This window comes from Fistularia commersonii, chromosome 2 (genome assembly GCF_037954325.1).
Source record: "Fistularia commersonii isolate RoL2024-O1a breed Wild chromosome 2, RoL_Fcom_v1.0, whole genome shotgun sequence".
Taxonomy (NCBI): domain Eukaryota; kingdom Metazoa; phylum Chordata; class Actinopteri; order Syngnathiformes; family Fistulariidae; genus Fistularia; species Fistularia commersonii.
Window position 1 is genome coordinate 16,969,126 of NC_141285.1, and position 14,843 is coordinate 16,983,968.

A 14,843-nucleotide genomic window follows, 5' to 3' on the forward strand; every position below is an offset into this window, starting at 1 on the left:
AATTACAAATACACATTCAAGTTTTATTTAGGTTTTGAATAAGCACATCACCCTTTATTTTAATGAAATAACCACATTAAATTCAATCTAACATGCTAAATCAGTACCTAACACAGCAAATAAAACTCATTGCATTGTTGGATTTAAAGTCAGGTCAAAAAAGTATTTGATCCCCCTTTGATTTTGCAAGTTCTCCCACTTAGAAATGATGGAGGAGTCTAAAATTTTTATCATTGGTGCATTTCAACTGTTAGACAGAATCTAAAAAAAATCGAAATCACATTACATGATTTTTTTATACAATTTATCCGTAAATTTCAAGGTCAAATAAGTATTTGATCCCTTGTTTATCAGCCAGATTTCTGACCCTCAAATATCTGTACCTCTGCTTTTAAAGAGTCCAACTTAACTCTACTCATCATCTAATTGAGTAGCACTTATTTGAGGTTGTTAGCTTTCTTAAAGACACTTGTGCACCCCATAATCTGTCAAAAGTGTAGCAGCCAACATGAGTTAAACCAAAGAGCTGTCAAAAGACACAAGAGACAAAATTGTTGACCTTCACAAAGCTGGAAAGGGTTACAGAGCAATTGCCAAGCTGCTTGGTGAAAAAAGAACAACTGTTGGAGCCATTGTCAGAAAATGGAAGAGGCTAATGATGACTCTCAATGTCCCTCGGACCGGGGCCCCACAGAAGATCTCTCCTGGTGGGTATCAATGATGCTAAGAAAGGTGAAGAATCAGCCCAGAACTACATGGGAGAAGCCGGTCAGTGAACTGAAGACAGCTGGGACCAATGTTTCCAAGGCTACTATCAGTAATACACTGAGACGTAATGGCTTAAAATCATGCATCGCATGGAAGATTCTCCTGCTTAAGTCAGTCCATGTTTGCCAGAGACCATCTGGATGATCCAGAGGACTCATGGGAGAAAGTTTTTTGTTCAGATGAGACCAAAATAGAACTGTTTGGTCTTCCAACATGACAATGACCTGAAGAACACGACTAGAAAAACCAAGGAGTGGCTCCGTAAGAAGCATATCAAGGTTCTGGAGTCACCCAGCCAGTCTCCAGACCTAAATCCAGGTCTCTAGAAAATCTTTGGAGGGAGCTGAAACTCCATGTTGCTCAGAGACAGCCCTAAAACCTGAGAGATCTAAGAAGATCTGTATGGAGGAGTGGGCTAAAATTCTTGCTGTGTGCAAACCTGGTGAAGACCTACAGGAACCATTTGACCTCTGTAATTGTTAACAAAGACTTCGCTACCAAATTTTATTTGGTACTTATTTGACCCTGCAATTTACAAATAAATTGTTAAAAAAATCATACAATGTGATTTCCGATTATTTTTATTTCTAAGATTCTGTCTCTTCTGTCTCATTTGTCTTTTCATTCTACCCCTTTACTCTATGGGCCTTTGCAGTTATTTTTGAAACAATAGCTGGATTAATTTAGCTTGGTCTTACTTAAAACCAGTATCTGTAAATGTTAAATTTATGTCCTTGGGGGGACCTCAAAGTCAAAAAAAGGAACAGAGAAATATAATTATTGACAACAAACAAAGCATAGCTGATGGTCCTGTTCATGTTACGTCTAAGCATGAGGGCTTTTTTGTGTCTTCCTTCAGATTCCAGCATATTTTGACTAAAAAGGTTGTCAACTAGAACATTTATTACAGCCGTTTTTTGATACTGCTCCGAAGCACAAAAAGTGATAATATATTAACCTTAACTATGATCATTTTGTCACTTCACCACTGTGTCTCGCTATGCTCATTGTAAAATTATGAGATAAAAGAATATGCAATTGCTGTTCAAATTAGTGTAGTCACCGTTTGTGTGGTCCTGTTGTAAAAGTTCCTTACATACAAAAATATAAAGTATGTCAGCCCTTTGCGTTCCCTTCCTTTTTCCTTGCTCATCAGGTGAAGTGATTTACATTCTCAAATTTCTGCAAAAAAATGCAACAACAATGAGGGGAATTCTGGTTGAGTCCTTGTTGTGGGAGAAAAAAAATGTCATATGGGTTGGATCTTGGCAAGCTGGAACTCCATGAGGGGCTTTCATGTTTACTTCACTGAGGCAGGATAGCCCCTCGCGGCAGGAAACAACACATGCATGTTTGGTAAAATGCTGAAGAGGATGCACCTTTCTCATGGCATGCCACTAGTCTCCTTTGGGCCTTTTTGTTTGCAAGAAGGAGGCTTCCCTAGCAAGGGCTAGGAAACTGAAAGGAGGTAGACATAGTTTCAAAAGATGAAGCTGTTAATTGCCTTCCCTCCCCGAGTGAGCACAGATCAGAGTCATAACTTGGCAAACAAGCTGTTGTTAGGGCTAACCATGAATGAATGGGAATGAAGATGTGGCCTCAATAAGCACTCAGAATCACTGGCCATCTGTTTCTTTCTGCAAAGTGGTTGTTTACCATCAATCTGTGCAACACGCAATAATGGCATTATGAGACACCGCCTATGTGCTGTCCTCTGCAATCCTCTATTTCATTCAACACATTTCATTGAATATGTATCACATTAACACAAATTCGGAAAATTTTAGACTGAAAGTTTTTAACCTTTTTTTGAAAATATAAATCAATTTAATGTACAAGAAAGAGGAAATGCAGTTATTGTATAATAAAAGCCATTTCACCTTGTAATAAGGACATGTACTGATTTTACTTTAGCATTATTAAGTTCACAGTGAGATAATGTAAGGGCAAATACTACTGTGTGAGAAATATTATTTATGATGACCATTTAATGTAATGTTAATGTAAGCAAGGAACTGTAACAAAAAGTTAAAAGCATTATCCATTAAAACCTTTGTGATCATGAAACCAGCAACTGAAGAAAGTTCTTGAGTAATTAACAATTCAATATCAGATCAAGCTTGGTTCTCAAGAGAAACCACTAATTAATATGTTGTGATATATTTTAAACAGACTCAATGAATATTCACAAATCAGTCCTTGAAAGAAACAGAAATACATTGCTTTTTCTTTTGCCAGTGTTCTGGAAATGAAAATTAATGACTATCACACACAAGTTTTAGTAGATCAAACTCACCTATTCTTTCTCACCCAAAACCAAGTTTCCTTTCATACCTTGGTTCATCCTTCATTTCGTCATGTTCCTATTCTGTGCCCCCATCAAACAAATCAAGGGAAATGTAGGACAAAGTCTCTACAGGCTGCTCTAAAGGGATGCCCTTGTTCCTGCTCCAGTTCTGTTTCTATATTTCTCTCTTGTCTTGACCCCCCTTGTCACACATACAGTTTATTATATGCATGCGCAGTCACATTACATTGCTGAAGAGCACGCATTTGTGCACAGTGAAACAAATTTCTAGGCTTCATAAGTAGTCAGCCATGCCTGTAACTGTCATAACATTCAACATAAGATAACATTGAACTATAAATGTCAGAACCGAAAAAAGAAACAGTTTATAGTTTCTAATTAATAGAGGACGTGGAGAGTTATGACTGACTTAAAAGACAATCTCTGCACACTTTTGGGTGATGATGAGCAGCTTATGAATTGACCCGTGCTTCCTAGAGTGTCTGAAACACCTGGATGAACTCTGAACTCTGCATGGAGTATCACTGAAGGACATCAATATTAAGAGCAGTTTAATCGCAGACTCTGTTTGTGAGTAACTTTTGATTTAAATCCACAAACTGTGGTGGAATTAATGGAGCATTTGTAAAACCCAATTGTTATCAATCCCTACATATAAAGCCTTCACTTGAGACAAAAAGTTTGGATTTTTTTTCAGATCTTATCTATTCTGATTGTTTCCAAGGATAACAGAGTCATTATTAATGTTTGGTCTTAAAAATAAGAAAGGAAAGATAATAGTTTGTTATTGTTGAAAGCTCCTTGGCCTTTTTTAGTGGACCGAACTATTTGAAGTGTTCCTTTTCGCCTCATAAGGTAAAGACGTACATTAAAGTGAAATATAACATGTCAACCCTGAGCTATTGTTCTAGTTAGAGTTAAGCTACAGTAACCGTGCCTCTCTCTGGAAAATGCACATTTGCTGCATTAAATAATTAAAAATAAGGAAATATTTGCCTAGTTTGAATGCAGCTTGTTTTTTTCTTATATCATTGCCCCTATGCACGCTAAATAGACCAGCTTTATGTTTAAGTCACAATGGCAATACACATGCCAATTTACTATGTTGTTGGCTGATATCCCTCGATGCAGAGGTCTATTTTTAGAACAAAGAATTAATGCAGCATGGCTCACCGTGACAGTATAAATAAATATATATGAAGACTGGTATGCTATCAGTGGCTTTGTTTAAGGGGTGTAGATTGTTATTGTTTTTATGAGTAATATTATTACTATTATTAAAAAACAGAATGTAAATACTACCTTGTAAAGGCTATTTAGGTGAGATAAATGCTGATTATATATATATATGTTTAACAATTCTAAAATACTGTCAACCCCAAATATAATGAAAATTATGGATAGTTCTGTAAAGTTGAAATCATAATTTTTTTAAACTGACGGATTTAATATGGCATCAAATAACCAATAAACTGACAGATCTTACTGTACAACCCTGTCCTTTGAATGAATAAACCTTCAAACAAAATTCCCCTATTGTATTTCTTCTCATGTATATATTTGTTGTTTCTTCAACTGATGTGCTATTTTAATCATTCACCATTCTTAATTAATAAAAAAAAAAATGAAAACAAAACATTTTGTGGAAAAGCTATTAAAAAAAGACCACTCCCCCAAAACAAGATTTTGCCTCTTTGAGGTACTGTTAGTTTAGTAGTATCTGATGCTGCCAGAGGTGTGAAAGTATTTCTTAAATTTGAAATAGTGCCTTGACCTAAATCAATTATTTAAGTAATTTATTTAATCTGTCCTTCTCACAGCTTCTAAGACCCTTCCTTGCTGGTTGCGTTACATGTGCATGCATAAACCGCAGGGGAAATTGTTCATGCTAGCTATTTGGTAATTGTGCTTAAATCAAAATCAAAATATAATTTTTTTTTTCTCTGGTTGCGCTTTGTTTGAACAGGAGGAATTGAATATTTCCAACAATTTGAAATATCTATAGCGAATAATACACTGGATTTACTCAATAAACATATGAAAAGCATATAAAGAATGACTCAGGTTTAGTGTGAAATTTAATGGTTCTAAGCAGTAGCCAGTCCGGTAGGAGTGAGTTGTTATTGTCTTGTCAGGGTTCTGCCCTGCTGTTGTTCATACAGCTTGTTAAGGTCATGTATAGACTAACTAGAGGCCAGCTCCTGCTGACTGACTGAAGGTGCTTTGCACTATATTTAAAAGCTGTGTGAACAAATAAAGCTTGCATGTCCACTTAGGTCTTCTAGATCGTCTCTGTTCAGATATGTATAATGCGAGGAATCATCTTATATGTTGAAATAGACTAGCATAATCTGAGGCTCTCCCTTGGGCATTCTATGTTCTCAGTGTCTGTTTTTATGTGCATGTAGATGCAAATGTGCAGGCTGGACAGTGACATGAGTGTTATGAGCAATCACTAATTCACTAACACACACACACACACACACACACACACACACACACACACACACACACACACACACACGTGGTCAACTTCACTTTTCGCTCCATCACTGTCACATATTTCTCTTCTTACTGCCATAGTCTCCTTTCTTTTTCTGTCTTTATCTCTCTTGCTCTCTATGTTTATGTAGTTCACCTCTCTCTTTCTTTCACCCTCTCTTTCCCTCGTGTTTTTTTGCTCTCAGACAGAATGGTTTAACCCCAGGATATGCCTCTGCTTAAGTAGGTAGATGGTGGTGCGTAGATCTATTTTCTGAAGGACACTGGCAGCTTGTGGGCAAAAATCCAATGTGACCGTGGAATGTGATGTGACATTGAAAGCTGGAATTTGGTCTTGTCTTACATGGTGTCTGTGTTGGTAACACAAATGCAGAAACGCATGTACATTCCAATCCTCTCTGGATAGAGAATGGAAATCAAAAAAGAAAGGGGAAAAAAACTGGTCAACTCCGGATTGTGTGTGTTTCTGTATTTCTTGTGGCTCTTTAACTGACTCCACATAATTTGAATATTATCTATATTTGGAGGTCTGATGAGATTTATTATGGGACATTGTTATGATTAAGCATATTCCATCAAAAAAAGATAATAGCAGTACCCGGTAGAACATTAAATCAAATCCCAAGTAATGGTTTCTGCTTTTTCAAACGAACCAACAAAACATTTCTAATCGCTATCTCTAAGCTTTGTATTACAATTGAACTTTATTAATTTATACAAGTTGAAAATATAAGTTTGTCTGATAGAGTTTACCTTAGTTGTTGATAGGAGCCCTCAGAGTGTAGATGACATAGTCACATGACTCAAGCTGTGACTAATTGATGGCCAACTTTCAAGTATTACATTTTGAATGATATTGATATAGACCTAAATGGTGTTCTGAATCATGTGCTGTTATTTTGAGTACCAACATATTTTACTATGCATGTCAGGCTTTGAAGAGGAGCAGGACCTTACCATTTGGGGAAATTCCAAGTTTCTTTGTGAGCCACTCTCTGTCTCTGTGGCAGATTTGGCAGATCATTTTCCAGTGCACTATGCTGATTATGATGAGCTCATTTTGTGGCAACCAATGTAAGAACCCAATCATCTGGGGCCTTAGTTATTACTAAATGTTAACGTTTCAGTGGAAAATCAGGGTGTTTACTACAACTCACTGAGATTAAGAAGCAGTATAAAAATTCCAGCAATAAATTTTGTTGATTCCCCTAAAATCACATTTTAGTCATAGTGGCCAATTAGCAATCGATGGCAAGACACGAGAGATAGTCGAACTACCCATATGCCTGATCTCTGTCATGGATGCGATAATAATAATACCAGTACGTATCCCATTAAAAGAACAACCACTGACAGCTGGAGACAGTGTGATAATTGCCGGATAGAGCTGACTTGTAAGGCTCTATGGGGGAAAAGCCCTGGTATATGTTTTCTATTATGTAAGGGGTCGCAAACTTGCCCTGATTGGAAATGTTGATGCCAATTTTAAGCATATGGATATAATTAATTACATGTTTCTCAACTGTATTCATCGCTAAACTATACACAGCTTATATTGAGTGAGTGAGGTGCTGGCTTTGGCTCTGTTCCACAGAAAAACAAAATAAAATCTGTTAGGTATATTAAGAGGTATGTCACGGTAAGTAATAACAGCCACTGTATGCTGTTTCAGATTAAAATGAAAATAGTAATAATAAAAATTTTTTTTTTTTTTTTTTTTATAAAGCATTATGTGTTTACAGTAATAAGATCTTAAATATAACCTTAAATAGTCACAACATGAACTATAATACACAAATGGCAAAAGCAGCAAACTTCTAATATCAAAGCAACGTGCCTAAAGCCTTGTGTAAGATCCCAACAGTTGAAGTACTATCCTCTCCACTATCTCTCTCTTGGTAGGCTATGTATCACTTACATTGGGTGACAGGTTTAAATGCCTAAAGTTACCTAGAAAATTAAATGCAAAAACCAGTAGGATATATTTTAATGTCTGTGAAACTTGGTGTCTCCCTTAAGGTATCTTGGTCGTGACAGGTGCCACATCATCCTAGCGTTCGACTGGGGGATTCTGACATTTTCGCTACACCCTAATTTAATGGAAGGAAAGAACTTGTAACCTTGTCATAATAATTCTAGCATTTTAAGGATGTAGAAGAGCCACGAACAAAGGCTACACCTGAATGTGAAGTGCTTTTTTGGCGTCATACACTGCCGAACAGATTGTATAGATTTAGATGGGTGTCAGACTTTGGCACTTTGTCCAGTTCTCTTCAAACAAGAATTGCAAAACAGTTAATTATTGGTCTACTTTTCTGCTTAGTGACCCTCTCTATCTGCGGTTGACTATACTGGATGTTCTCAAATGAAACAGAGTTTGACATGCCATATGAAACATTCATTTTTATCCTCTATTTTTAGTCTTTGTGTGCCTGGTTTGTCTCCCTCTTTGTTTTGCACATGACTAAATCTGACTAAATTAAAGAGTGAAGACATTATGTTGTGTTAATGCCCAATCAAGAGAAGCGTATTGTGTCATTGAACCCTGCTTCTGTCAGCTATTCTTCTGTATTATTGAGGAAGCTTTGGGTCATATGACTGTAGTTGAGCGGTTACTCAGAATGAGGCCAGAGCTGGGCCCAAGGGACAAGGCTACAGTGACCCCTCCAAATGGTGTCTTCAGTGAGCACCATCTGTTTATATATGTCCTTTCAATGAGATGCAGGGATAAGGCCATTTAAGACTTAATCTCTTCGAATAGTGTTACTTACATTTATGTAATTATTTCTTTCATAGAAATCCTTGAGAGTCATTTGCACTGTGGAAAGTAAGACTGAAACAAAAGGTTGGATCATTATTAATGCCTTTGTTGGGTTCCAAATGACAAGTAAACATCTGTCAAAACTCTAATGGTGCCTAATTGGAGAAATTACTTTTAATTAAATCAAACCCATCTTTTAAAAAAAATGTGCATAAAACAAGACTCATTGTCATTTTCTTGGAGATGCACCAGAGTTTGTATCATTTAAAGATCAACTCAGTCCTTGGGATATGCTCCAGACAGAGCACTCATGAATTAGAGGTTGTATCATCATCTTGGAGCAGTGTGCCTTTTCTGGCATGTCCACACTCAGTCATCCATTTAAAATGGATAATCATGTGATGAAAGGCTTGATGTAACTGGGAGATGATTAAGTCTCATTCTTTCACCTCCAGAAATTGTCATTATTCTGCAAAGCTACTGACAGATTTTTGACTCAATGTGAATGTACATTTAAATGTTGTATTTAAATCTGCTTACATTCCTAAAAGGTCACCAATAGACAAACTGTAATGCATATTCATGATTTTCTCCTCACTGGGTTTTCCTCAATACTCATGAGCAAATATTTATATGCCCGAGTGAAGAATGGGGTGCTCACACAGCCCATAATTACTTTGCCGAAAACAGCCGCTTTTCAAGGGTTAATCGAAGCAAGGTAAACATTAAGATGAATTGTCTGACAGATCAGACTGATCATGACTCATTTATCATCATCTGGCTTTTTGGGAATATCTGAATAGCTGCTACCCTCTCCTGTTGGCAGTCTCTCTCTATCTGTGCAACTTCTGTCATATCAGGGAATATCTGTGGGGATATTTGTGTATGACAGACGCTGAATAATTTATGTATTCTCAATGTACTGTCACATCAAAGCAACTACATTTCAGTGACTTTTATGTAGGAGATAAAAATAGAATTGGCTGTCAGTGACATTCGGTGGCAACAATTTTATCAGTGTTAGCTTATTGCATATTTAGTGCATATGTTATTACCACTGATTAAATTTAATTCACTTAGTAAAATTCCTAGCCTATAATTACTGGGTAACTCAATTATGGTAACATTGGTTTGTGTTTATCCAGGAATTTTAAAAAAGGAAAAATAGTTGACAAAATGTTATTTGCAAAAAATGAAAACTCCCATTTAGTGAAGTTTAACATGAATTGAATTGTTAACATGTGAATTCCTTTTGTTCCATTGTTAGTTTGTTTTTGTTCTTCCTTTGTTTTTATATCTGACCCAGTACTAACCAGGAACATACAAGTCACTTACTTGTTGTAAACTGTGTAGAACTTATAACTCTTCCTTTTTAAGTTTCTTTTATATTTTTATTATTATTGTTATATATATATTGTTATTAATATCTTATACTGGTTTTGATATGATTTTATTCTCATAAAGACCTTTGCAATTTGCAATTTTATTTACTTGTAGTCCCATGAAAAAAATACAACATAGAAATAAACCAAATTTCCAACATACAGTGATAATACAGACAAAAAATGTCATGTACAGCAAATATTGGGTTGCACATGACCCAAGCCTCCTGTACTTAAAAGTTAACCATGGTGCTTTTAATGCACTTTACAGTACTATCCGTTTCAGACAACTTATTTTCAGAAAAAAAGAAAAAAAAACTACAAGCGACTCAGTGAAAGCAACACGAGTGCTATTTCAAAACCACCTGTAATGACTTGGAATTTAAACCTTTTACGGCATGTTTGCATGTCTGATATGTAAGTCTCCAAGCCAAAGTTTGTCCCTTGGATTCTTTATGCGGAGTAATAAAGAAATGGGGAGAAAGCTATCTCGCCTCCTATGTTGTACTTTATTATGCCACAGTATCCCATCTTTCATAACTTGAATTTCATTTTTTTTCACCGTATGTGCAGCCTTAAGATTATGTAATTATTGTATACTGACTGTACGAAAATGCACAGAGGTCCCCATATTGGCCTGTAATTTGAACATGTTACTATTATTTAATGATTCAATATTTGACATGTCTCTCTCTTTTCTGTAGCCCAATAGAATCGTGCCAGAACTTCTACAAAGATTTCACGTTACAGATCGACATGGCCTTCAATGTCTTCTTCCTCCTTTATTTTGGTCTGCGGGTAAGCTGGCCGAATTGCACACATTATGTCATGCATCGAAGCACTCTCATAAATCAAGCCTGCATACATTTTCTATGATGTAATGTCATTTATTTTCTATGATGTAATGTCAGGATAATCAACAATGTTTTCACAGGCATGCAACTACCTAACATACATATGAAAACACACATAGTGTGCATTTGAATCCAACTGACACTGCTGTAATAATGTCCCCAGCATGGCTGTCATGCAAGGGCAACATTCCAGTGGTGGGCATTGTTGCCCGACATCCTGAATGAATGAATAAATAAATTCATAAGCTACTTATGCCATCAACCATTCTTATGAGTCAGTAAGTGGGGCAGAGCTTTTGTTTTTTTTATACAGCATGCCCGCGATGCCAGGGGTAGACAAAGCTGGCTGTTCAAATGAAGTTTGTGGTGATATTTTGAATGAATTCAAATTTGTCTTCTTGAATGTTTCTTTTGATAGTTTATAGCAGCCAATGATAAGCTGTGGTTCTGGCTGGAGGTCAACTCGGTGGTCGACTTCTTCACAGTTCCACCTGTGTTTGTCTCTGTCTACTTAAACAGAAGCTGGCTTGGTGAGTCGAGATCACTTTTGCTACTTTTTTTTTGTTGTTTAATCGGTCTTGCCCATCATTGCTTTCTCTAATTTTCTTTCTTCTCCTCAATCCCAGCTACCTACTACTCTTCTTTCTTCCATTTCTCTTTTTGCCCTCAATCTTTACCTGTCACCCCTCCTTTTATCACTGCTCAGTACCCTTTGTCTCCCCATTACTGGGAGAGTGTCTCGGAGGCCCTCTTGCTCCAGGCTGGAGTCATCTTTCCCTCATCATTGAAAGTGACAGGACTGAGCTCCTCTGATATTTCAGGGAACAGCACAGTGGATGGGCTAATGGGTAGAAGAGGGATTCAGAATCTAGCTTATGTACTTGTGCTTCAGGTTCATCTATAATTGCCATGTTAAGATGTTGCACCTGGAGTGCCTTTTTTCAGCCAACAATTTCCAATAAATTATGTAATTGCCAAACACAAAACTACATTATTCTCCTGTTACAAAAACACACACAGACACATGCATTCCTGAGTGAGCTAGCTGGAGAGCACCGTAACCTGTATAATTTAATGACTTCCTTTTTATCTGCAAGTTAAGAGTGCTGTGTCCTAAATTGCATTGGAAAATGAAAAATGAAAAATATGCTTCAAATTCAGTTCCATTTTGGAATATGGACGGAGACCCAATTAACAAGAAGGTATTGAAAACTGATAAACTTTTCAGATCATGCAGCACACAAACACACAGATAATATTCATGTATCTATTTATAATAATCCAGCTATCCTATTAGAGATAAATATATCAGAGTGTCGAGAATTGAAAACTGATTCCTGACTGGCTCTGAAATGTTAGACTGAAAAGGTTTACATCTCAAAGAGTATTCAAAGTTTAGATTTTTCTTGCAAAACTACTTTTTGTTCTTGGAATTCCAAAAAATGTTTATCAACATCAGGATTTTGAAGTTGAAATGATCAAATTACATAATGAAGATAAGTTTAGCCAATTTAGAGTTACTTATTCCTTTTACTGGTGACTGCTGGTTTGTGGAAGTGTCAACATTCTGTCTGGCAGTGTTTGTGTCGAGTAGAACACACACAATGACAGACTGTTTGCCGTAATATGAAACAGCGAGCGTGTTAATAATAGTTTCTCAAGAATTGCACATGGCTGTGTAATGAATTAGATATGGCAAAGTAATCTGGTTTCTATTGTTCATGATGTAAGGCGTCCTCATCTCATCCCCAGAAAATCAGCAGTGCTCTGGCTTTGATAAGGATGATGAAAGACTTTGAAATCGTAGTCTAGATGCTGCAAAGTATATTTAGCCCTGATCATTAAAGTACTTGTGGCCGGGGTTCATAGTTTAAAAGCAGAGACTGCTTTTTAATGCAGTTTGATTTTTGTGTTTAAACATCACCTACTTAGTATGAATTACTAGTTCGATACATATTCCAGTGCTGTTAATTTACTTTTCACACTATCATTATCAAAAGGGAATTAAAATGATTAATATTTGTACAGCACAGAATATCAAGAGGCATCTCCTTCAAATATTAGAGCAGAGTACGATGCAGTAACAGAACTCCCACCGCTGGCATCACTTAAGCCTGTGTTTACTGTGGGTATGCTTTCCCATGTGCCAAATACTACATGATTTGCTGCAAAGCACTGCTAATTATAGGAAAATGAAGTAGACTTATAAAGGTTTGGGATAGTTTGCAGAATGCTAACTGGGCATTGGTTCCTTCACTTAAGAAAATGCTGTGTTCCACAGGTACTTTTAGCAAATTATTTTCAAACTATCAAATTTAAATGTATTCATTTTTGATGTTTTTTGTAGGGATCACTAAGTGTCCGGGGCTGGTACTAAAAGAGTAATGTAAATCACGAATTATGTTATCAAAACTCATAAATTACTTAATCACTAACTGAAGGAGGGAATTTGTCACACTTCTTGTACACATGATTGCCATATGATAATTCAATTTTATACTTATATGTGGATTGGTTACACATTAGATTGCATTCAAAACCTAAGACAGGTTGTGCTGGGATATTTCATTTAGACTACTTTCTTTAGAGAAAACTGACAACAAACTTGGGGAAAAATCATCCAAGGACAACTTTGTGGACAAAACTGCCACCCCATAACTGTTTGCTGATGACATTGAAGTGTTCCCTCCAACATGGATCACAAAATTGTTTTTTTAAATGTTTTAATTTACTGTTGCAAAGAAAATGCATGTTAATTGTAATAGAATTGTATTACATTATATCATATACAGCTGTACAATGTCTATTTGATATATTTAGAGCATCCTGGTAGTGCATAACAAAAAGAAAACATTGATAATTTAAACATGTATTTGTGAAAAATTTGTATTGTAATTTCAGTGACAAAAGTAGAGAAGAAAGTAAATCTCCCCCAAGACACTGAGCAATTTCAAGTGGAAATACTCAAGTAAAGTACAAGTAAATCATACAAACACTGAGTGTACTCCTTATCACGATTAAGCTATGAAAGTCTAATCATACAGAATCACTGTCTTCCTGGTAAATAAGTGCACCTAAACATATGCATGGATTACAGCAAGCTTAATTGTTTGACAGTGCCATAATTGTTTCTTAATAATCTATAAACTAATCCATAATTGCTACTTTCATTTAGTTAAGTGCACAGACAACCCCTTAACACTCTGTTAGAGGGAGCCAAGGTGGTTGTTAAGAAGGTGTATTGTGTCCTATATTCCCAGTGGATTAGTCCACTTTTTTTTTATTCCATTCACTGGCAGAGAATATGCACCACAGCCAGTGTACTACACTGTAATTACTGCACCTTCAGTCTCAGCCTTGGTCCTGCATGAGAATGATTTAAGCTATCCAGCAAATGGATACTTGAAAAGTTAAAAATACCACTTAATCAGGATTCTACCCCTTTATTTGGGTTATTTAGCCACCCACCCTGCACCTGGAGAGTATTTGCTACATGCCTTCCTGCCCTGCCTTTGCAAAGTGGACATTGATCAAGGGGAGAAATATGTGCAGCTAATGTGGAGGAGCACATAGACTTCTACCCTGGAAAAAATGAATTAATCTTCTTTAACAACTTGAACTGAAAATTGCTCCTAAGAGAGCTGCAGCACTGACGCAGGATTAACATATAGACCTTTGAAATATGTACACGTCTGTGGTGGTTAGTCAAGTTATTCAAGATTCAAAGATTCACAGTATTTATTGTACAGTGTGGAAACCTGTTTTCCCGTACAATGAAATGATGCCTCATCCCTTTTTTTACCTTTTAAATTAACTTTTTCTTCAATAATTATTGACAATGAAGCGAAATACATAATAAATAAATTTATAAATAAATAAATAAATAAATTCATAACAAAACTGAGACACACTGTTGTTTCTGATTATATTTTCAAATATTTAGTTATAGTAAGTATGTTGGCTAATTTACATGTTTGGGAATATGAGCCAGCCAGTTGACTGTGATTATATGTTTTCTAACCTGCTACTGCTCTCTAGTGGTTTTAAACTGTACTGCCATATTTTTCTGGAGGTCTTGGTTAAGAAGCACTTTGAGGTATTATCTTCATTGTATTTACTTTACATAACCATGAAGCTGCTGGCAATACAGTTATGGTACAGCTTCAGAAAAAAAAAAAAGAAAAAAGGTTTCTTTATATATCTTTGCTCTCTCTGCACGCATGCTCTATTTGAAATGGAAATAATTGGATCACAATTGCAATGCATTT

General features: G+C 36.2%; 1 protein-coding gene across 20 annotated transcripts in view; it reads left to right on the plus strand.

Moving 5' to 3' along the window:
• The window catches only part of kcnma1a (potassium large conductance calcium-activated channel, subfamily M, alpha member 1a), a 145,153-nt gene that overhangs the window by 75,603 nt on the left and 54,707 nt on the right, over positions 1 to 14,843 (plus strand). For all 20 annotated transcript variants that reach the window (XM_086171029.1, XM_086171052.1, XM_086171098.1 and 17 more), the window contains exons 4-5: positions 10,426 to 10,519; positions 10,994 to 11,105. In XM_086171029.1, the coding sequence (XP_086027155.1) occupies positions 10,426 to 10,519; positions 10,994 to 11,105 (206 nt within the window). The remainder of the gene's footprint in view (positions 1 to 10,425; positions 10,520 to 10,993; positions 11,106 to 14,843) is intronic.